This window comes from Ictidomys tridecemlineatus, chromosome 15 (assembly GCF_052094955.1).
Source record: "Ictidomys tridecemlineatus isolate mIctTri1 chromosome 15, mIctTri1.hap1, whole genome shotgun sequence".
NCBI lineage: Eukaryota > Metazoa > Chordata > Mammalia > Rodentia > Sciuridae > Ictidomys > Ictidomys tridecemlineatus.
The window spans coordinates 30,006,723-30,031,471 of record NC_135491.1 but is presented as its reverse complement, the minus strand read 5'-3'; the positions used below and the strand labels follow the sequence as shown (position 1 = coordinate 30,031,471).

Genomic DNA, 24,749 nt, shown 5'->3' with positions numbered 1-24,749 from the left:
GAACACTGCTTGAAGGGAGGGGACGGGCAGGGAGTAGGAAAGATAGTAGAATGAATCAGTCCTTATTACCCTATGAGCATGTATGATCACATGACCGTGTAACTCCATCATGTACCCCAGACGAATGAGAAGTGTCACTCCATTTATGCATGATGTGCTAAAATGCGTTCTACTGTCATGTGTAACTAATTAGAACAAATTAAAAAATACATTAAAAAAGAAAAGAGCACTGCTTGATAATCAGTCAGGCCTGGATTTGAATTCTGGCTCTAGCATTCACTTTGATCTTAGACATTCTTAGTCATACTTGAGCTCCAGGTTTGGGGGGATTTTTTAATCAGCAAAATGGGGATCATTAAGACCTACCTTATAAGTTGTCAAGAATTTAAGAGTATATAGGTCATCTAATTCAGAGTGCCACATGCCTGTCTATAGTCTATCTGCAGTCTTTCAGACATTTAATTCATAGTGGTAGAATGCTCAATAAAACAACACCACCTCTGATTGTCTGTCAGTTTTTCTGCACTCGCCCATCACTGGGAATTCTACGAACAAGAATGGATGGTACTATTAATGTTGTTTCACTAGGAACCTTTCAATTACCTGACCCCTGCCATTAGTTGCTATGTGTATGAGACAAAATAAAGGTTCTTAGGACTTTTTTTTAAAGATGAAAAGTTGAGAATTTGTTTCTGACCACATTCATAAAGTATGATATGATACCACATCAAAACTAGAAAGAATCTTCAGCAAGAATCTTCTCCACATTATATTAGATGAGATGAGATAACCAATTTCTGCTTAAAGGCTTCCAATTTAAACTAACATCTTACTCCAACATATAGTTTATTGTGTTTCCTGAATCTTCTAATTATCAGAAAGGGATTTTTCCTCCAGAAGATAAAAAAGTAAAAAATAATATATAAATGACACCCCACCCTCACATACTTCTAAATTAAATAAAATTTTTTATTGTTTTCATTAGGGGGTAAGAAAGGAGATTCTATAGTATAAAAGTAAAATTAAAAACATGCATCTTGAAGTGTATATTTAAGTTCTCATGACAAAATACATGTTAGATACTCTAGCTTGTAAATATATAAAACATCAAGAAAACATACCTGGGATGATATCATTGATGTGCAGAAGAATCGTACTTTCCACACTTGCAAAACTACAAAGCTGTACTCCGTCAAATTTTCCATCCCAGTTGCCAATAGGGTTATCCTAGAAATTACACAAATAATATAAAATATGAAAGTCTATTTTCCATAAAAGAATCCTCCAAAATATCTTACTTTGGTAACTTTAACTGTTAGCTTCAAAAAAAATACATATATATTAGAAATAATTGCTTTAGTACTAAGGCTTTTTTGTTTGGGAAAATAAGAACCAATAACAAGTATGTTATAGTAAACACAGAAATGAACAAATAATTGAAAGTGTTTTTTCATACTTTGTTGGACAATAAATACAAGTCTGTGGAATAACACCCATCTGAGGTTTTAAAAGATAGTGTTTTCATAGAAAAAATTAATTAATAAAACATTATTTCACCAGAAACCTATCCCTATAATTCCCTGAGCACCTAATCAATTTGAACTACTGTGTGCTTTTCTGTACGCAGAAAGTCTATTTTTAATTGTTCTTCTATCATATATGGGTCTGCAAAATTTTCTCCAAAATGAATATTTTTCTATTTAATATTATTCATCAAAATAGCACCAACTACTAGAGCACTATTCATGAAGCTACATTGATAGACGGATTGGCCAGACAATTGCCCTGAGCACCAATGTGTACAGTGTGCTAATATGACCCTGGAAATAGAAATATTAAAGAAAGTTGTATTGGCCACAACCTTCCTCTCAAGGAACCAACACCTGAACAAGCTAACTGGGGGATGGACAGAAGCAATAGGAAGAGCTGGCAGGACATACCTCTAGGCAGCCTGCCCTGGGTAAGCCAGATGATCTGCAGATACCATCTAAGGAGGGCAAGGCCTAAATGACTTTTGCCAAGTTTGGGGCCTAGGCCAAACAACCTGAAGCCTAACACCAGTGACGAGTGGTCTCTTCCTCCACCTTCCCTCCACTCAGTCTACCATTTCTCCTCTAAATATTGAATTAAAATTTAAGGACTGTGGTTGAAAGAAGTTCTTTATAGTTAGCTATCTTGAGAAACCCACATGTTTTACATCAGTTCTAACTTCACATAGTTAAGAGTTCAGCAAATGTTAATTTAGTACTAACTAATGAGTATCAAAGAGCATTTCCTAGAATTTCCAAGCACAAGATAAATAGACACTCATGCTAGAACATTCACATTCTACCATCCTATTCAGATTATACCTGAACAGATACAGATTACTAAAAACATCCAAATGACTACTAAAAACATTCCCATCGTGAGTAGAGAGTCTATTACTTACATCCTCTCCTAATTCATCCTCATGTTTTGTAATCCTGCATGAATCTCATTCTTTGTACTTAACAAAAATTCGCCCATATTTCCCATCTATGATAAAAATGTTCCCCGCCTTTCTATTCTCATTCTCTTTATGCCACAGGTATAATTCAACTTGCCACACTGGAATGTATCATTATTAACAATTATGATTATAAGGTAACATTCAAACGAGTGATACAAACAAAAGGACAAATATTATATGATTCCACTTCTATGCAGTACCTAGAACAGGTAAATTAGTGGAGAAAGAAAGAAGAGCAATTACCAGGTGGTAAGGAGAGTGTAGACAATTGATTTAATAGGTATAGAGTTTCAGTTTGGAATGGTGGTAAAGTTCTGGAAGCGAATAAGATGGTATAATGAGGATACACTTATTGCCAATAAACTATACATTTAAAGGCAGCTAAAAAGATTATTTATCACACGTTTTGCCACAATAAAAAAAATTAATGAGTGATTTCCTATGAGAGTACTCCAATTGTCTTCTCCTCTAAAGAAGAGTGGCTTTTTCTACTCAGGTATTTCCTATAAACCATTTTTTATATTACCATAAAAATCAGACTAGCCAATACAATTTGTAAAATACTACAAAAAGAAAACATATATTTCAAAAAAAACTTTTCAAAATACATCACATAATGTATTTGGTGTTGGGTGGGGGAGTCAGGGTTTTTTGCCATTGTTGTTTTAGGTTTCTTTTGTCTTTTTGTCTACTGTATAGCTATAATAAGGCAAATTCAAAAATTAAAAATACTATTCAAGTTTATGCAAATCAGAAAAAGAGTAAATGTAATTCTATATTCAGATTCCTGTCCTATTTCAATGTTTCTTTACCTAAGATGAATTCAAATGTGTCTTTTACAGTAAACCAAATTAGTACATTTTAAACATTTAAAGTGTTCAATTTGTACCAAAATTAATCATAAAACTAATACATATGTTCATAATGGTAATATAATGCAAAATTTTCTTACCATGTCCACACCAACAAAATATCCTAAGCTCTCTTTTCCTGGCAAAACATCACAGAATATAACTGTTCCGGATTCTATAGTTTCTCCAACCTTCAAAGAAACTCTGGAGTTTATTTCCAAAGGGGGAAGTTCAACCTGCATGGTGTCCACAGGGCCTGCATAATCACTTTCCAGTCCATTATCATCATCTTCTATGATTTCTAGCTTGTCCAACGCCACAAACACACCACAGTCTTCATCACACTGAAAAAGCTGTTTCCCTTGATACACCCCATCAGTGAAACCTTGACCACGACCTTCTTCCTAGTTTTTAAGAGAGAGATTATTTTTAAGATAGATAGATAAATATAGAAAGATAATCTACAGGAAAGAAGATCTACCCTAGGGATTTCAGAGATATTACTTTGGAAAAAATTCTAAATGGCACAGATAATAAGAAATATAAATTAACTGTTGCTATTGGACTTAGGATGTTTAAAACATAAGCAGCTACATCTTACGCTGAAATAAAATTACCTGATAATTCCAAATCATAATTGGATTGGGAAAAGGCTAGAATGGAGTCTACATTGTGATTCAAACATTAGTTTTGTCATAAAAAGAAATTTTGACCTTATTAGCAACATTAGTTTATTTACTGATCACTTACCGTATGATAGCCACTGTGCTAAGTCCTATATCAATACATCACAAAAACATTACAAATTATGTACATTATATAGATGAGGAAGAAAATTTAGAGAAGTTACCTAGATTGATTAAGTAAGCAACCTGGAAATCCAGGTAGTATATGGCTTAACTGGCATTCAGATTCCTGTTTCACTACTTTAAAAAATTAAATCAAGAAGCAAATAGGGCAAAATGTGAATGCATTTATACTGTCATGTATAAATAACTAGAACAAATTAAAAAATTTTAAAAGAAGCAAATAAGGCATGTAATTTTATTCACAAGAATATCAAAACGACATTGATATTTAAGTTCTTGAAAATTAAGTTTGAAAACATTCACAGAGTCATCAGGTTTCTGTCCAATAAAAATAAATTCCAAAATAATTCTCACATTTATTATCAGGGACAACTATAAGCAAGTTTAAATTGCTGCAACTTATTAAAAAATCTTATATCTAAATTGTCACTATTTAGTAGCATACATTAAGAAGAACTGAGAAACCTGTAGATGATAATGTCACAGGATAATTAACATGCTTTAAAATGATTAATTACAATTGAAGTTAATTTTAATATAAATAATGTTAAAATCTCAAAGATATAGAAAGTCTATAATTATGTTCATATTGTCATATACAGTTTCCAAGCATCATCTACATTATCTCAATTCATCATTAAAAATTAATCCTGGGGCTGGGGGCATAGCTCCATGGTAGAGCACTTGCCTTGCATACATGAGATCCTAGGTTAAATTCCCAGCACCATAAGAACAAAGAAATAAAGTAAACCAGTGAATATTAAAATCAGAGAACACTGGGCTGGGGTTGTGACTCAGAGGTATAGCGCTCGCCTACCAGGCATGAGGCACCAGGTTTGATCCTCAGCACCACAAAAAAATAAAATAAATATTTTTTTAAAAATCAGAGAACACTTCTAGGAAAACTTACTTTGTGCTTAAAGGAGTAAAAACATATATATGCATACAAATACAGACAGACACACAAACATACACATGCAGCCCACTAAAATCAAACTTACCAGCAATTCTACTCCAAAGAATATGCCTGACACTGTCCTCTCTGCTAGCAAGGGTCCTCTGAAGCGCACGACTCCTGGGAACTTCTCTTCCCCAGACCTCAGCTGTACTTTCACAGGGCAGCCCACGTCCACCTGGAGGCCTTTACTCAGCCGGCTTCTGTTTTTAAACAGGCTGAGCCTCTCCTCACAGTTGGTAATTGCCAACAGTAACTCTGTGAATTTTTCGTTTATTTCTACAACATCCTTTTCATCAACAAAGAGAACTGCATGAGATTGCTCTAGAATTTTTAATCCAATCTGATTTTTCTTGGCTTTTGCAGAAGGAACCCTTGAGTGCCCCACAGAGCGGTCTTGGATATACTGTCCTATGCTCCCCTTTGGTACTTTAAGGAGCTTCTGTGTCTGTTTGTCTGTGACACTGCATTCTTGAAGAAGCAAATAAAAAATCCGCTCTTCCCAGTAGGGCGAAGTAACTTTTTCTTGGCTCCATAAGCCTGAACTCATTGTGATAGTGACTTCAGAACATGAACTCAAAAAAATGAACCACTAGTAAGTTTGTCATAAAATTGCAAAAGATAAATTCACTGGCAGTCCCAAAGTATGTTTTTAGCAATTTGGTGTCCATGCTGTAAAAAGACAGCAAATCAAAATGCCTAGTGAACAAGCAAAATAAATAGATTTCATTCTCCATGAATTAAAATGAATTTAAACTAATTAAAATCAAAGGCTTTAAAAGTCTCATCTGACTAACACACACACACACACACACACACACACACACACACAAATGAACAATCTCCAAAAATAGCTAAAAGACATATATACTGGTATCTACTATAGCTGCAGATTTAAAGAAATATAATTGTAAAGTACCTTCAAAAATAATTCAATAATGATTATTTCCAAGGTTCTAAAATTTATAAAATCAAATTCTAGCCAAAATTTTAAAGGTTAGCCTCATATACATATTCTGAATTTTTACACTTTAAAAGGTAACATTTTTAATGGATTCTGCCTAACTTAAAAGGATAAGCTGCCTTTTTGAGCAAAACACACAATAAATAAATAAATGGCTCTCATTTCTGAATACACAGTTTAAATTAAAAGTTATACATTCTAGTACTGACCATCTTTTATCAATAAAAATATATCACATTCTGAAACTTCAACCACAATTCTCTTATGTGCATGCTCTATTTTGATAATGGAACATTTTACCTCTGACTCAATTTCATTTCCTTAATCTTGTACATTTTGTTCTTAGACAAGAAAATGCTAATCATTTTAATCATAGTTATCATTTCATTTCTCACAGTCCCAAATAACAGATATTATAATTTTATTGTATTAAAACTATCTTAAAAATAAATTCTGTAGCATCAAAATTTGTACTGTATAACAAAGAGATAAAATTGCACTATAATGATATTGAATTGCAGATGTTTCTATCAAATATGAAGTGTTTTATGCCACAATTTCAATTATGCATACAAGGATTTCTTCTTTGACTTCAAATTTTCATTTAAAATTTTACAAAGATAACCATCTCTCACAATTAAAAAGACTCCTTCTCAAATCTACTTTAACTAATGGTTAAAAACTACATAATTTCATTAATTCAAACTGAGGACTGTATTTCCTTATTTGAATTATTTTGCTGAAAACAACAGTTCCTATTCTCTGTCACATAAATAATGTGCCTATTTGGTTTCTAAATACAGTACTTATTTCATCCACCTTTGAGATGGAGGTATCTATTTCCATTATTCTGGCTAACAGCAGCAATTGATAGCACTATTGAATTTCTCCATTTTATTCTTGCAATTAAAAAATAAAGGCTCCTAAAACTAAAGAACCAATTTAAGTTTAATCATTTCACAGTGAAACAATCTATATACAGAGTGATATTTCTTTTAGAAAGCATTGTTAAGTAATGCAGTACTTCATCCTGGTGAAGTTTTTGCACGTCTGTCCCTCTCTAAGTCAAAATTAGACTTGCAGGTTATCCAGGACAAGTGAGAGGCTAGTGCCCTGTCACATCAAAATTACTGTGGCACTTGTACAACATAAAGTGAAGACAGAAGCAAAGGTGGCATCAAGTGGTTCTCCTCTTTTTTCTTCTTCTTTTGTAATGTACTTGCTTTAATTCCACTTGAGGGCACTGTCTACTTCAGCAGGAATGGAATCAATTTACATCTGCCACTTACATAAGACACCTGTGGACACCTCACTCTTGGCACCGCATAAACAAAATCCCTTAAAGGGCTGCCCAAGCAGCCATCCATCCCCTTTATTTGTCTTTATGCCTTTAGAGTACCAAAATGAAGTGTTTGCTTGTTTTCACTAAATTGCTTTTAAAATGTCAGCACTTTTCAACAAGAAAATTATTTTTTTTCTTGACCAGTGAATCGTCATTAGGAATATAAATTATTGTGTGTGACTCTTAATATGGAAGGCTGTTTGTTACTTTGTTAAAAGACTCTACCTCATACTTCTGTGCCCACTTGCCCACTTTCTATAGATCTATAGTTCTCTCTTGGAATCAGCCATTTTCTGTGGTTTCCTGTAGTACACATTTGACTCCTTTTACAGCCTTGTTGCTTTCCAACTTACTGCTTCTCATCAGTTCTGAGAAGCCAGATGATGAGATATGTCTGTATGTTAAAAAAAAAAAAAAGCACCAAAACCAAAAAGAATACACAAATTCTGAAAGGATCTTTAGGAGTAAAGTGCACAGGTTTTATTGCAAAGATATTATTTTGATTGCTCTTAGAAGGTTAAAGTAGTCAAAAAGCACCTCCAAAGCAGTGAGCTGTTGTTCTGGTTCTTTTAAAAATGTATTTAAATTGTGTGGGGGGGGAGGAGAGGGGTGTTAAATTTTTTTAAGGATAAATCAATTATATTTTCAAAAGAAATACTTTTTTAACTTCTAAAAATAACCTTCAAATATTAAAATCAGTAACTTCCTCTAATCTTTTCACTTATATGCCAATAACTCCGATAAAAGAGTCTCTTATCTTAAAAAAAATTCATATCACAATTTAAAATAAAAACCATCGGTGCCAAAAAAAATATCAAAGCAAAATAAATTATTATATGTAATGAATGAGGACACTATATTTTAAATAAATTTGATTATAAAATTGATATTTGCAAATTATTTAAGAGCATCCCCAATAAAAATTGATATGACTACTCAGGTTATTAAAAAGTTGAGGGCAAAAGTAGTTTTCAAGTACCATTTTTTAAAGCAAACTACACAAGAAGTGGTAACTTTTTTGCTAACTTGCAATAGCACAAGTGGGTTTCATGAACTTAGACTAAATAAAAGCATAGCAGACATTTAGAAGAGTCAAAGCAAAAGTTATAAAATATTCAAAACACATTATCCAAAAATAAAAAGCATGTGCCTTTCCTCTTTTAGAAAAAATACATTAAGAAAAGGTTTGAAACTAAAGTATTAAAAAATTGATTATCGTTATTGCAAATGACAGAGAAAGTTGAATGGGAAAGCTTATTAAGGCTCTGGCCTAAAGGTATACATTATGATAAACCTGATGATCATTAATATTCTCAAAATACTACATAAGTATTACATCAGAAATATGCCAATACATATTCCCTCCTACTGTAGTAACGAATACAATGCCAACGTTCTTTCACTAGGCTATGCACAATAGTTAAATAAAGTTTAAGAACGCCAAGCAATAAACCTTGCCTGAATCAAGGGAAAGATTTAAATCACACTGTAAATGAGATTTTGTCAATCAAGAAGGTTGGCTGTGGGTTTAGTATTTTGATGCACACAGTACTGTATTAGACACTGACAAATACAGAAGATCTGAGATAGGATGACTGCCTTCAATAAGTCATCTCATTTTATTCAGCTTCTGCCTTTAAGTAAAGGTCCCAGAAGCAGCAGTAAGGCAACACAGGACAAAAACACAGCCAAACTCAAAATTGGGGATGGGTAGGGAAGTGAAGGGGCAGTGCAATTTTCATTTGTGTGCTCTTGTTTAATACTTTATAAGCAGAATCACCGTGAGGGTGAATAAAGAAAAATGACTCATCTAAATACTATCATATTTCAGGCTCAATAACTGAGTGACCAGACCATGAATATTCTGATAATTACTGTAAGTACCGAATGAAGATTATCAAAGAATTGGAATACAGTAGTATATTTAAGACCCAAACGGTGCTGAACAGAAGGCCTTTCTTTCGAGAACACTGAAGGTAACAACTCAGTGTCACATAGATTTGAAATCATATCTGGTTATCTGAGCTTGTTGATGGTCTAGATTCATAGTGAAGGGCATTTAACTGTATGAAGATAAAATCATTAAACCAAGTTGAGGATTGAAAAGCACAAATATTAGTCAATTTCCTATGAATGAAATGAAAAGGAGATGATCAAGAAATAAGTCTTACATAAAATTATTAAAGAATTATCAAGTTCTAAGAGCAACACATAAGCACAAATGATCATTATCTACATAAAATTGACAGTGATTAACCTATCTAGAAGCTACAATGTCATTTGCATTTTCAAGTTATCAGGTTATACCATTCAGAAGAACCTTACAGAGACAGGTGTAATTAAAGAACTCTGCCATCTCCTGTGATACCCTGTTTGTTCCAAAAACTACAGGAAGCTATCTAAATCAAAATACAAATTAGAATATCAAATACTGCCCTTAATTATAAATGGCAAAGAGATAGGGAGATCAGCATGAACACCGGAAAAAGAGGACATGTGAGCCTTTTTCAAATGCTCCGAGGTAGCTACAATGATTACCATTTTAAGAAAGAACAACGCTCACTAAAGAAACAAGTTGTTATGTTCCTAAACAGAGAATTTATATATTCCTAAATGCAGAGATTCCAATAACAGTAAAAAGACTTAATTGGTTTTAATTTTTCTCATAGATTAATATGTGACACAAGCACACAGTCCCTAAAACAGGTGGGTCTTACAAGGTTACAAAAAACATCTGACTCTTGCATCTGAATATTCAAGTCAGAAGGACAAGGAACACTATTGTCTCACTAGAATTAAACCTAGCCATTGAACTCCAAAAATGTGAATCGCCCAATTCCTTCATCTCTGTACCTCCAGGGCCCAGACAAAATGGTAACAGTTCAAGCCAAAATGCCATTTCCTCAACCTAACTGTTTAATTATTCAAAGCTTCTTCAGGTTAAACAAAAGAAAAACATTCAAGAGTTGGATCATTTAGTGATTTATTTTGGTCTAGAACATCACTAATTCTCTAGATAAGGGAAGTCAAGATCAACTTTTACTCCACTTCATTGTTACAAATAAGGTAGAAACAAATAAGGTAATTTTCACAATTATGAAACAAGTTGTTTTGAGGTTCATTTGAAACCAGCTTCCAAGAACCTCACACCACATATGACGCTCTTAAACTCTACATCGATATTAAAATCCCCCAACAAATTTAAGGTCATACTGTGAAAATCAGGAACAAACAGTGCATAGTGTAAACACTCCCTTCTCTCTTCTTCCTTAAATCAAATGGGAACCACAGCTTAGGCATGCCAGACCACAGAAATCATTGCTGCTGGTCTTTCTTTTATATAACAAGTGCCCTTGCCTTATCAGCTCCTCACCAAAGTTACCACCCAATACAAGCTTATTTGCAAGAATGCCTTACATTTTTCAGCAGAACATTAAGAAAATGTTCTAGGCAGTATTAACATTCAGAGTATATGAACTTAAATAAAAATTTCAGCAAATCACTTTGTCTTTGTACTGTTCTAGTTTAAATCCACCCACTACCCAGTGGGGACCTGCAGGCTAAATTCTTAGAGCCATTCAACCTATCAGGGCATGAGGGGGTGCACAGAAATCGACACTTGAATGCACACCCTCTTGAGGCCTGGGTTTTTCTCTGAAAGCCAATGATTGCAAAATGAACAATGTTATTAAGATCCATAATTATACCCAACTCAAAAGGAAGGTATGAATGCTCCTTAGCTAAGGACACAACTTTTCAGGGAAAATCAGGAAGAGGGAGGTGGAAAGGATGGTGGAGGCTGGGAGACTGCAAGGCTACATACAGGCTTGGTGGCTGAAAGATGACAACCATCCTAAAACATGCAAATGCCAAGGGATGGAATAGAAAAGATGCCAAGTACATGAATAACCTGGCAGCTGACCCAGCTGAGCACCAAACTCAAGAACACCATCTTCCTTCAAGACTTCACGATTCCCCCCCACCCCCAGAGAACCTTAATAAAACCATCCAAAGAAAAACAGGAAGAAATTATACCTGTCTCAACAGGGCACAAGCTTTCAACTAAAGAACTCCGAGTTGTGCAAAACCATCCTCACCCTGGAAAGGCAAAACTGAAAGAAAACGCAGGACACGCCATTAACGAGGCCAGAATCCCCACTGCTCTTCCTGGACCCAAGCTACAAATGCCCCCAATACCACAGATCCATGCGCCCCACAGCACGGACGTGAGACATTAAAACCCGGGGCTCTCGGGGCCAACTAGGGCCTTAGGGAGCCAGCCAGAGGCCCGTGCCTCAGCTTCCCCGTCTGTAAATGGGGAGGAGTCCAAAAAGGGAGTCTGAGTCCTGCGCTGCTCCCACTCCAAGCCCTTTCTCCTCCCCAGGTCCCGGCGGCGGCGACCACGCTCCCACGGCTCGGGAGCCCTCCGGGAAGGCTGGGGGTGGGTGGCGGGGAGCCCGGGCTGACGTCAGCGGGCTCAGCACCCCCTGGGCCCGGCTGTCTCGGGCTAGCCGGGGCAGCTAACGGGCCAGCGCCGAGGCCCGACGGTCGCCACCGCGGCCAGAGGCGCCCTGAGGCCGGCGAGGAGCGCCCGGGGGGATGCGGCCGCTAGCCGTTCGCTCCCCAGCTCACTCACCACTTTGGGCAGCGGGGCGTCGCCGCCTGGCTGGCCTGCCGAGCCAGTGTCCCGGGCCGGCCCCGGCGCTCCACACCCACCGCCCCAGTATTTACCTCCGACGCGCTGGGGGCCCCCGCACAGCCGAACCTGCTACCTGGGCCCGCCCCCACCTGCCCCGCCTCCGAACCACCGGGGTGGGGGGGAGAAGCGGGGGCGAAGGGGGCAACCACCGCGATAACCAATCGCAGCCCGAGTTGCGTTTCTACGTGCGTCCTGATTGGGCTTTCCTGTGACAGACCTTCCTCCAATGGCTGTCGGCGCGGCGCCCGCAGAAGGGACTTTCCGCTCTGTCAAGCTCGGTGGAACCAAAAGGAAAGCAGAGAGAAGGGGCGGAGAAGAACGGGAACGGGGGGCGGGAAGCCCCGATTGATTGGACGAAAGGCTGCGGGTGCCGCGTCACCATTGGCTGAGGCCAGAGCCAGGGCGTGGTGCCGGGCTGCCGGCCCCACCTCCCACACTCAGGTCTTGGCTCCTGGCTCAGCTGTCAAAACGGGTGGGAAGCAGTCCAGATGAGAGCTGGGAACAGTGTTCCAGGATTTCATGAAAGAGCAAAGCTTTAGAGTCACACCTAAGAGTGAAAGTTTTGCTCTCTCCATTCGCCGCGTGACGAGGGGCGGGGGGGGGGAATTCACAACCACGTTGAGTCTCAATTTCCTCATCTGTAAAATAAAGAGTATCAATTGTCTTACAGGACTATTGTGTCAGGCCATATTAAAGTTTCTGGCACGCAGTAGGAGCTCAGTAAAGGTTAAAACTCTCACTACCCTCTCAGAGGCGTCCTGGGGTCCCAGCTGTTTCTGAACCTCAGTTACCATCCATCCCCAGTTTGTAGAGGGGTTTCCTAAGGGAGGTAAAGAAGGGATTTCCACGAGCCTCATCAGTCAGCCCTGCACCCCTGGCCACCAGCCAGGACTTGGGGTGTAGTTAAGGATCTTTCAATTAAAAGAGAGGCTTCTGATTCCCAAAAGTGCTCAAAATATTTAAGGAAATGCTTTTTATAATCAGTCCAAGAGCTTTGCAGCCTGCCTTGCTGCACTGGATACTCTCATTAATTAATTCCTTCTCCTTTGACATTTTAAGTACTAATTATGGTGGAAGGTGATTAATACTGAGAAAGGGGGAGGGATGTGCGTGTGTGCGCGCATTTAATCATGACACAAATTTCCCCAGTGGAAAGTGACATGTTTCTGGGGATCTGGGAGATTTAAACCAATGAGTACATAAAAGAAATACCGTGAGTGATTACTAAAAGTGATCCTAAACAGACTACCTCCTCTCCCTTTCCATAATCACTCAGAATGAAATGAACATTTTTGAAAACCTAAACCTCGGTCCTCTCTATCCTTAGGACACCCTTATCCTGTTTCCCAGGTTTTGTGAGCACACCCCAGACAGGAGCAATATGATGAGCCTCTACAGCCTGGCTTGCCATGTGGCCTTAGACAGCACCATTGCCCTCTAGATCTACATTCTCCAATAAAGCTGGTAGACTCATAAGTCAGTCTGGCTGTCTGAGAAAAAATTTCATTCTGAAGGCTGTTTTTGCTTGACCCATACAATAAGAAGAATGGAAAAGAAGAGAAAGCAGAGAGAGGGGTTTTCAGTCTTTCAGACAAAGCAAGCTCTCTCTTTCTCTAGTTTGCCATCTCTCTCACCATTCACTATTTTATGCCTCTGGACCACTTCTCTCATTTGTATTATCAATTAGCCCCTGAAGACATTTTGGTTTGCCACCCCTGGACTAGAGCATCTTTATGTCCTTTCTGATGGTGGCATCTGGTACTGGTAGGGCTTTCTTTCCCACCAGCAGTGGTCAGATACCTTGCTCAGCCCTCCTGTCACATGTCCATTGAATCAGTATCTGGGCCTGATTTCATCCAAGAGATGTCATCCAAGCCAAGCCTGACAAACAGGCTTATGTCGGTTACCATCTCCTAACAGTGGGTAACGACTGCTCAGAACTGTATGTTGGTGACTATCCTGAAGCCACGTGTTCAGACTCACAGGGGCCTGTCATGGAGTGATATGACAGAACAGAGTCATAGTGCTATTTATTTGCAGTCCTTTATCAACCATCCTCTGCTTTTATAGAAGAAGTATTAAGGTCCAGAGAGGGGAAAGTAACTTCCCATAGTCACCCAGGAGATGGGTTAAGAGCTGATTTTCCTTATTCCATCCAGGATTCTTTCATCTCTCTTTCAATGGATTCACCAACTGAACGGTTCATCCCAACTTCCAAATACTTCCTTCATATAGGGCCCAGCTAAAGTCTAGCCTCGTCCGGAGGGGTCGTAGTTGATGGCTCTAGTCCCCACTGATCACCTCTGTCTCTCCACTCCTCCCCTCAGCCTGTTGCACCCAGCCTGACCCCTGGGTTTATGCAAGTGGCGGTTGAGTTACTGAACAGGACTAGTCAACACCGCAGTGCTGCCCCTAACAAGGAAGGTGGACTTTAAACCACTGATTACACAATCACCCAACTTAATTACAGTTCTGGTGAGTTCAGGGGGGGAACTGCTTTGGGCATACAGGAAGGGTGGTGGGGCACTCAGGGACGGCCTGTTTGAGGAAGCCACTTTACACTGAGTTAGGAATGATGGCCGCAGTTGAAGGTGAGGGTAAGCACTGCACACAGAGGGAACTGAAAGGTGCATGACATGTTGAAGGAACTGAAAGAGGCAGAGCAAACAGGGCAGCAAAAGGGTTAAGGAAGCTGGTAAATTCCAGAGCCTCTTGGAGCCTCTGATGTCACAGATGGTCAGACTCACAGAAGCCCTCTCCGTAGCACTGGCTGAGGTTATTGCTCAGGTCCTGTCCCAGGCTTCCTAGTGGCTGCCACAGGCTCCTTCTCCTTCCAGCCTCATCAGATTCCATGTTTACTTCCTATTTCACCACTACTCCACCTCTCCACTCACCATCACCAAAAGTGATCAGGTGATAGTGCCCACACCCACTGCAGTCCCCCTGCTGTCCCCACCTCAGTAAAGGGCAACTTCCAATCACACATCTGGCCTCCCATGGTTCCAGCCATTTTCCCACCACCCCTGTGCACACGGGCATTCAGAATGAGCTCTGAGCCAAGGGGCGACCTGGACCAGGCGTCCACACAGGTAAGGATAGGGTACCACTGTTTTCTCCATAGTATCCCAGTGACCTGTCTTGATCCATGGATGAGGAGTTGGGAGACCTCCGTCTCAGAGATGTGCTTATCCTTCAAGGAGGAGAAACTCCCGGTGAAACTGAGCATTCTGCCTGGGGGCTTTTATTCTGGCCACCTACAAGCTCTTTATGATGAGATAAAAGGGTTTACTTTAATCACCTTTAAACTAATCCAGCTGAACTATAAACCTATGCTCTCCTTTTTTGAGCTATTTTTTGATATCAGTGACAAATGATTTCTGGGTATGATTTAAAAACACACAGAGAGCAGAAAGGCTTAATGCTCACCATTGAGAACTTTGTGCTACATCTGTAATCTCCGACAGCTGGTGCAATAGGATTGGCCTCATGTCCAGCAGAACCTTCCTCCATAGCAAGGAGGCATTAGCAGTGTCAAGAGGGTGGAGGTGGGGGGTTATTCTTACAACCTGTCCCAACTTGAATTTTCTGTTCCCTTTAAGTAGGGCGAATCCTTCATCTATCAACAAATATTGAGCACCTACTAAGTGCTGGGCACCTTTATAGACTCTGAATACACTGCAGTGAGTATTGTTCCTGTTCTCAAGGAGCTGGTATTCCAGGGGAAGCGTTGTTAGTTATTTGGGTTCATGATTTCAGAGGTTTCAGTCTATGGTCACTTGTCCCTGTTGATTTAGGGCTGTGGCAGCAAAGTACATCATGGTAGGAGCATGTGGCAGAAAAGTCCTGTTCACCTCATGGCAGCCAGAGAGAGAAAGAGAGAGCAGGGGGAAGGAAGGGCTAGGATCCAAATAGCCTCTTCAAGGCCACGCCCCTGAGTGACCTAACTTCCTTCCACTAAGCCCCACCTCCTAAAGGACCCACCCCCTCCCAATGGCACAAAGCTGATCTCCAAGCCCTTAACACACAAGCCTTTGGGAGACATTCAAGATCCAAACTCCGGATCACAAGTTCAAAGCCAGTAATTTGGTCCTAAGCAACTCAGTGAGACTCTGTTTCTAAATAAAATACAAGATAGGGCTGGAGATGTGGCTCAGGGGTTGAGTGCCTCTGAGTTTAATGCCCAGTACTCCACCCCCCCCCAAAAAAAAATCCAAACCATAGCACAAAGGAAGAAACAAATGAACACCCGGTTGTACACCTTTACACAGGCTGAGGGGAAAGGAATGGCTGAGCACAGACAGATGGTTCAGGGAAGGACTCCCTCAATGAGGTGGTGTATGAACAAAGGTCCGGAGGAAATGGAGCAAGCCACAGCACTGTCTAGAGAAAGAGGACATCCCGAAGAGAGACCAGACACGGGGAAGGGTATGGAAGCAGAGAAAGGGAAACCTTCAAGACACTCCTGCAAGAATCCAGGAAATAAATTTAAGAAAGAAAGAATCCAGGCCAAGGGGGTTCTCAGGGGGTCCTTGTTTCCTAGGGGACAGCAGAGAAGCAGCAGGTGGGAAGGAATATAGAACTCTAGATGTCAAGAAAGGAGGTGTTCCAAACAGAACACGAGGCGGAGCTCCTGAGAGGGTTTTCACGGAGAGTGATGGGGGACCGTCAAGGCTTAGAGGATTGGATTGGTGGATGGTTCTGGAACTGATGATAGTTTGGCACTAAATTTAAAGAAGAGAAAAAAAGGTCGGGGACGGTGGGTCGGGGGGAGTCTTCAGCAAAGACAAAGATCTTGTATTTCTAGTTTGCACAGCTGTAGTCTCTTCAAATGCGGCTCTCCAAGGGGAAATTGTTCAGGTCAATCCCAGTGTCCTGGGTCACCTTACTGTTCACCTGTAATACTATCCAGGGCCCCAAGGATGCAGGTGCCCCATACATGGGCACTGCCAGGGTGATTCCTGTGTGCTCCACCCCCTGGCCTGGACCAGTCATCTGAGTGGGAGAGAGGCTGGAAGATACACTGGTACAACCAGGAACTGTTCTCATCTCACATTTCAGTGGGGTGTGTTCATTCCAGCATCCTGTTTTTGGCATTATTAAGAGGACCGGGGACTAGCAGAAACACTCAGATTGACACTTTTGTATTCCAGGATGATGGTAAATATAATTAAAGTCTGAGGCTCTTTTGAAAATTCTCATGCACAAATACCTTGTTTTTCTGCACAGAGGAAATAAATATTCTTAGTCATAAATCTGGGTTCTGTCTCCTCTGGATAAGCCACCAGCCACGATCACAGCCCATTCAGGTAGCTTCCCTGTCAGAGAACCTTAAGATTAAGAATCCTAGGGGCTGGGGCTGGAACTCAGTGGTAGGTCACTTACCTGGTATGTGTGAGGCACTGGGTTCGATTCTCAGCACCACATGTAAATCAATCAATCAATCAATAAAGGTCTATCAACAATTAAAAATATTTTTTTAAAAAAGGATCCTAGTTCACTGGTTACCTACACAGGCCCAGAATGCTTTTGATGATAGCTGCTAGATTTTTCAAAGTTAATATACCAAGATTTCAGTACCACCCTTGGCTTTACCTGGACGCCTCTTGACTTCTCCACTTAAGCATCTCAATCTTGGCAATCCAGAACAGAAGTTCTTTCCCCTTCTAAATTTGCTTTCTATTGATCCTAGTCCTTGGGTACTCAAGGCAGATAGCTAGGAGGCATCCTGGACCCTTGCCTTCCCCCGAGCTCTCTTATCCAGTCTACCCATAAGCTCTTGAGAATCTGCCTCCAGAATGCCTGGAATCCCTTCTCTTCTGTCCACCTCCACTGCCGACACCCCAGGCTGGCCCACCGCCTCTCACCTGCAATGACACTAGGCCGCCTCCCCACTTTCTCTTCCTGTAGCCCCATCTCCACTCAAGAGCAAAGAAGGTCATTGGGTCACATCTCTCCCGCTCTGAATCCTTCTGGGCTTGCTGTTATTCTAAGATCAAGGTCACCTTCCTAACCATGGCCATCTAAACTGTTCATGCAAACCCGTCCGGTGACAGCCTCCCCTCCGCTGGCCACCAACCTACTGTATTAGTTTCCTCTGGCTGCCGTGACAAACTGCCACAAACTTGGTGGTTTCAGGTGACACAAATATTCTCTTGTAACCTGGAGGCCAGAAATCCAACATGGAATGGACCCAGGGTAGCCAGGGCTACCAACTCCCCCCAAAGTTCCAAGCGAGAATCTGTGTCACTGCCTTTTCCAAAGGCTTCTAAAGCAGCTGCTGCACCCCTGGGCGCCTGGCCCCTTCTTCCACCGTCCAACCCAGCAGCATGGCATCTGGCTTCGGTGGTCCCAGGCTGCCTTCTCTCTTGTCAACCGCTCCTTCGATTCTCTCTTATAAGAACACTGGTGATAGCATTTAGGTCCTACCACATAATCCAGGATGCTCTCCCCATCTCCAGATCCTGAACTTAATCACGTCTGCAAAGTCCAAGACTTCAGTACCTCCCTTACCCCTTCCCTGCTGCCATGTAAACAGCCTTCACGGGTCTCAGGGACCAGGGCCCGATGGTTTTGGGGGCTGAGCAGTCTGCCGCACACGGCAAGCTCCTGCCCTTTGCAGAGTGTTTGTAAACAGCTCCTTCCTGTAACTGGAAGGCCTTCCCTCCCCCTCTCCCGTAGCATGGCCAGCCCCTCCTCCTTCTTGGGGACACAGCATACCTGGCACCTCCTCTGAGGTCCTGGCTCAGACCAACCCCTCCGTGGCCTGAAGCAGGGCCCCTCTACCTGGCACCTTTATTCATCTCTCTCTTGGCCGGCTTTTCTTTGCTGTGACAAAGTACCTAAGATAAAAGGAGGAAAGGTCACTTGTCCCTATTGCTTTGGGCCTTGGTGGCACTCAGTACCATCATGGCAAGGGGGTACATGTCAGAGGAGGCCGGTCACTTCCTGAAGGCCAGGAATTCCGAGAGAAGAAGGGTCCTGGATCCCAATATCCCCTTCAAAGGCATGTCCCCAGGGACTTAACTGCCCTACATCCTGAAGGTCCCTCGCTGTCCCATGAGCACCACAGACTGGCAACCGAGCCTCTAGCGCCCCGGCCTCCAGGAGGCATTTCCCATCCCACACGACAGCCTCCCTCCCAGCGCTTACTGCAGTGGACCTGATTTTGAGACATTTTTCAATGGTCCTAATTTCTTCCTGCCTTTTCCTCCACCCTCAGCTAAGTGCCTGGAGGACAGGGAGTATGTCTGTTGTGTTTATCCACAGGTTGTCCCAACACCACTGGTCAATAAGTCCTTGCTGAATGGACTCAGGAAAGACGAATTTACACCCAAGATGGCGCTGCACGAATGGGCTGCTGTGTTCACTCCTCAGTGAGAGTAGCTCCATCCCCACCTCCCTCCAGACCCTCCGCACCAGAAAGCACAGGCCGGGCAGCAGCACAGCGCCCGTAACCAAGAGCCCAGGGGCTTGCCCAAGCTCAGAGCCCAGGGAGATGGCGCCATTGAGGGAGCCAGACACACTCGAAACCTTTCAGAGAGTCTGGACTCCACTGTGGCCAGCGGCCACCTGAGCCCATGCTCATTAAATGTAGCTAAAAATCCTTTCAGCAGGGCCCGCAGGAGAGGCCACCAGCAGAGGACAGCAGCCTGCAAATCTCCATCTTTGTCCTGGTAAAGACTCCTGCAGCCACTTGGAGAGAACTGAGGGAGGCCCTGGGGGCCTTTTCACATTTGCTCCGACTCTCAGTGGGACGTGGTGAGGCTCAGGCACAGCTGAGAACTTCACACTGAGTTAGAGTCTCTAAGCTGAAGCCAAATGCGTTTTGATTGCCAGTCTATTTCTAAGAATTGCTTCTGCCTTCAGCAATAAATTATCTTGTTGAAAACATTCCTTTCCCCCATTTGAGAAGAACATTGTGCTTTAAAATTTGACAAGTTTTTGGAATATTTAAAAATGTGTGGTCACAACGAAGATGGCATTGGTAACTCAACAGTTTTCTCCTCGGTGATTATTTACAGGAAAAAGTTCGTCATCTTGTGGTTTATGAAAGTATCAACTGGGGAGAATAAAACAAAGTAGTTTACAAATATTAAGCCCGTTTTCACACATAATAATGTTTACAGTAATAACACATGTGCAGCACCTAACAGTTTACAAAGGTTTCTACGTGTATCATTTTGAAAAATCCAGAGAGAACAACCAACCACAGTGGTGCATACCTATCTATAACTCAGCTACAAGGGAGGCTGAGGCAGTAGGATCACATGTTTGAGGCCAGCCTCAAACCTGTCTCAAACTTTGAAAACAAAAAAATACATTAAAAGGACTAGGGATGTGGTTAGTGCTATAATTCCCTGGGTGGATTCAATTTCAGTAGAAAAAAAGAGAGAGAGAGAGAGAGAAAAAAAAAATAAAAGTATAGAAAGAACATTGCTTTGAAAGAAGGGTCTGTTTTTGCCCCTGTAAACTTCCAATCCATAACTATATATCCTGAAGCAGTCTGCACAAATGAAATGGAACCATCTCTTATGGAAATGTTTCCAAAGTCTGTTGTCAGAGTTCAGTTCAGAGGCATCAACCAGAAGCCTACTGGGGCCGTTTGGAATTCTGGCCCAGATTAATTTTTAAAAGCTGCATTTGGATGGGGAGCTAGTTCCAAAAGCTTAACTGAAGTGTAATTGATTTCACTGGAAATAAAAGTCCATGTGTATCCGAGCTGAAGCATGATCCTATTTTTCTTGCAAATCTAAGAATGTCTTAGGGAACAAAAGGCTGCCCCATGTCTCCCTCTAGCTCCGTCCTGGGCAGCAGAGCAGGGGAAGCTGTGGCCCATTCCATACCCAGGGCCAGGGCTGGGAGCCCTCTGGGTCTCCGCAGGGTAGTGGAGGAGGCAGGCTGGGAGCCACTGGGTGGATGAACCAGGAGGTGGAGGGGCAGAAAGCTGTCTCCTGGATGTACCTTCTCCGCTGACTGTGGGTCAGGACCAGGCAGGCACTCAGCAGACTCCCAGGGTCCCACTGACCCCCACTCAGAACCCTGGCGGATTAGCTGGGCCCGGGCCCAGACTGGGAGGGAGGGGCTGCCCTCTTGTCCATCCCATGGATTGAGTCTGGGGCAGAACCTGAGAGCAGAAGTAGGCTTGGGGAAGTCCACTCTGAAGGGCACTGCGGTGCCTTCCTCCTGTGGAGTCGGGTGACCTGTGGTGCTCTCTGAAAACAGATTCATCCCGGGGCAGGACAGGGCTCTGTCTGAATGGGCTGCTGCCAATCCAGCTTCCAGGGTCCAGACCACAGCTTCCTCACCAACCAACTGAAATGAGCCTCGGCCTGGAAACATCAAAGCAAGAGTCTGCTGTCCCTGTGGCTGAGCTGCTGGGTTTCCTCCAGAGAGAGACTGTTGCCTCTGAGCCTGGAAAGGATAAAGGGAAGAGAGGTTGGATGTAGGACAAAATTAGAGCCGGGCTTTCAAAGGGAAGCTGCCACTTTGGCCACCCATGCCTGGGAGGGGCTGACCCCTTGGCCCGGCTGCGGCAGTCGGGGGAGGGAAGTTGGTGCTGTTTTTACCCTCGGTCACCCAGGGCGGCTCATGAATCATTCTGCACGATGAACAAGGCTCAGTGACGCTGCAGAAAGAGTCCACCGCCCTGAGCCAGGCTGGCTGCAGACTTCCCCAGGCCGGCCCTTCTTTTTAAGGCAGCTACGGAATCGGTCAAGAATGCCACCATCAAATCCTGATACCTCCTCCCAAGCCCTGTTTGACAGGCAGCAAGCAGTATCCAAGCCCTTAAAATACCCACCTGACACTGGCTTGCTCTCTGGACACAGAATGTGACATTTCTGAGGACTGTGCAATGGTTTAAAAAAAATAATAAAAAAATAAAAACCACCCCCCCCACCCAGCCCAGGACCCAGTGAACCTTGGAGGCTATGGGGTTCCACAATTTTACAGAAAGCAAAACCACTCCAGCCCAGGACGAATTTTCACAAACAGATTTGTACTTGATTTCATCATTTGATATCCACCTTTGCTGCCGCCTCAATGTACTTTTGGCAGAAAGGACAAAGTCTATATTAAAATAGGGGTCAGAGCTTCCAGGGACGGGGAGGTAAAATACAAAAGCCAAAGGTCTTGCTCTAAGACGGCAGGCATGGCGGGGTCTGCATCCAGCACAGCCCGAGACTGCCCACCTCTCCCCTCCTCTAATCAAGGGCATTGCAAATGAGACTCCAGACTTGCTGGCTCTTTCAAGAAAACCCTGAAATATAGATTTGCATAGCAGATCTCTTACTGTTTTAAAATATCGGTACCCGAAACACAGACAGCAACATTCCCTCATAATGAGCTAGAGCAGGGTAACACTTTCTACTTATTGTCTGAGTGAGAAACAGATCCCTGGAAACAAGGAGGATACATCTCTGAAGTCGTGACTTGATGCTTTTTCCAAATGCATGAAGGACTGTGGTTTTAAATTGCACGGCTGTGGATACACTGAGCCCCAGCCTCCCCAGGGGGTAACCTCCAGGATCCAGAACTGCAGAGGATCCTCACCAGGGCAGGCATCAAGTTCTTTTCTCTTATTTTCATTCCTCAATCACACTCCCAATCCTACCCTGTTGCTGAACTTTTTGAGTAAGTACTCATGATTTTAAAACGAAAGAATGGATCTTCGATCAGAGACACCAAGAATTCTTTCCCAGCCAGAGATCCAGTTCCGTCACATGCAGAGCGACACAGAGTGTCAGAGTCAGAAGGGATTTTGAACGTGGTGCTGTGTTCCTCTCTCCCCTTTACCCACTTTGCAGATAGGAAAACTGAGGCTCGGAGGATTTCCCAGGGTCCTTACCAGACTTCTAGGATGGTGTCATTCTTTTTGAGGGCCTGCAGGAGGGCTTCTGCACCCAGGCGGGTGATGCCATTGTTGGACAACCTGGAGAAGAGGAGGAGATGGTGAGCTTCAAAGATGCTTGGTTTGCCTCTTGAGCAAACCAAGGCTCTCAAAATCTCCAGTTATAGGAGACTTTGAGAGCTAGCCAGCCTACCTGAGCTCACCTGTGCCCTTAGAACATCCCTCTCCTCTCTGGGATTCCCAACCCTCCCCTTAGGAGGGTGCTGTAGTGGAATGGCTAAGTTCCTACATTTAAGGGGACTTCCAGGGTTCAAATCCAGCCTGCACCATCTCCTTTTTATTGTGTGGTACTTGAGACTGGACCCAGAGGGTACTCTGTCACTGAGCTACACCCCCAGACCTTTTTATTTTTAATCTTGATACAGGGTCTTGCTAAGTTGCTTAGGGCCTCACTAAATTGCTTCAAGTTAACCTTGAACTTAGGATCCTCCTGCCTCAGCCTCCAGTCACTGGATTCATAGGCATACCCCACCACACCCAGCACCATCTCCTTTTTGGTCTCCAGCAAATTTGTCTCACTTCCCATCTGTGAAATGGGCATAAAGGGGGACCCACCACATAGAATTGAACAAAGGATGGCATGGGGCACCGTGCCTGACTGTCAGAAAATATCAACAAGCTAATGTTTTCAGATCTGGGGAGGATTCAGGGCACCCAGGACCACAGGTTAGAAACCACAGGAGGCTGGAGATGAGCTCCAGCCCAGGTAGGAGGGGAAGAGCTCCGTGTTTCCCACATCACCCTTATGTTTAAAGCTTTGCCTTGTAGTACATCCACTCCCTGTCTCCCCTCCACCTGCAGCTGACCCTGAGGCAATGCTAAGCTGTTCTATAGGCCAGTTCATGATTATATCAATGAATGTGCCCAGCCCCATGAGGAGGGGCCAATTGCTATCCCCATTCACACTTGAGGCCACCCAGGCACCCATCCAAGGAGAAACAGCTGGCAGTGGGGGAGCTGGGATACCAACCCGGGCTGTCTGGCTGCCCAGCCTGGACTCTAACCAATGCTTGGCAGAGAATATGCTAGAAAAAGAAAGATGTGGGTCTCTCTCTCTCTCTCTCTCTCTCTCTCTCTCTCTCTCTCTCTCTCTCTCTCTCTCTCTCTCTCCACACCAGCAGCTCAGTTTTATGGGGAAACAGTGGGACATGATATAGTTCAGTAGTTCAGGATGCTCAATAATAAAGCTGGTGACAACGTAGCATGGGACAAGCACTCCCACCACCACCACCCCCCCGTCATGCCTGGCATCTGTGGGATAAGTCTGGGACAGTGAGGGAGGGTGAACTCGACACATCCACACCTGGTCACAATGGGCCAGGTACTGCCAAGGGCCCTGCTTTGTGCAAAGCTGGCATCCAGCTCAGGCAAATCCGGGCTGTGCCCAGGCCTCGCGGCCCACGTGATGAGTGGATGTGTTTCCCCCAAACACTGGCAACGTCCTGGCCCCTGCAAAGCAACCCAACACGCCTTGCCAGAGAGGACATGGTCTGGAGCAGAGCTGACGCTCATCCAGAGGCAGCCCAGCACCTGTGTCTAAGACAAGTGTGTTTCCTGAGCCGCGTTCACCAGGGAAGACCCCACCTTCCCCCGGTGGAAGAGGCAGCCATCTGTGGTGCCCTGAGGTCCCCGTGAATCGAGACCTTGGGCAGCAGCTGCAGATGCACTGACAGCCTGTGGGGGTCATTAAGTGGGCTACTGATGACACCCACTGTCCCTTAGGGTGAAA

General features: G+C 43.1%; 2 protein-coding genes across 25 annotated transcripts in view; both read right to left on the bottom strand.

The window, feature by feature from the left end:
- Positions 1–12,240, bottom strand: part of Cyld (CYLD lysine 63 deubiquitinase) — a 65,684-nt gene extending 53,444 nt beyond the window's left edge. For 4 of the 14 annotated variants that reach the window (XM_040279948.2, XM_078032294.1, XM_078032293.1 and 1 more), the window contains exons 1-5: positions 12,049–12,202; positions 11,448–11,524; positions 5,153–5,805; positions 3,444–3,746; positions 1,122–1,227 (exon numbers count right to left, since the gene is read on the bottom strand). In XM_040279948.2, coding sequence (XP_040135882.1) covers positions 1,122–1,227; positions 3,444–3,746; positions 5,153–5,656 — 913 coding nt within the window. In that variant the 5' untranslated portion in view covers positions 5,657–5,805; positions 11,448–11,524; positions 12,049–12,202. Of the gene's footprint in view, positions 1–1,121; positions 1,228–3,443; positions 3,747–5,152; positions 5,806–11,447; positions 11,525–12,048 lie in introns of all 14 variants that reach the window. The other 10 variants (XM_021721263.3, XM_013366451.4, XM_040279949.2 and 7 more) reach the window with 10 other exon arrangements.
- Positions 12,241–17,568: 5,328 nt separating this feature from the next.
- Nod2 (nucleotide binding oligomerization domain containing 2) overlaps positions 17,569–24,749 on the bottom strand; it is a 37,718-nt gene continuing 30,537 nt past the window's right edge. For 7 of the 11 annotated variants that reach the window (XM_078032285.1, XM_078032288.1, XM_005318168.5 and 4 more), the window contains exons 11-12: positions 22,958–23,041; positions 17,569–21,522 (exon numbers count right to left, since the gene is read on the bottom strand). In XM_078032285.1, coding sequence (XP_077888411.1) covers positions 21,450–21,522; positions 22,958–23,041 — 157 coding nt within the window. In that variant the 3' untranslated portion in view covers positions 17,569–21,449. The remainder of the gene's footprint in view (positions 21,523–22,957; positions 23,042–24,749) is intronic. The other 4 variants (XR_013430871.1, XR_013430873.1, XR_013430870.1 and 1 more) reach the window with 3 other exon arrangements.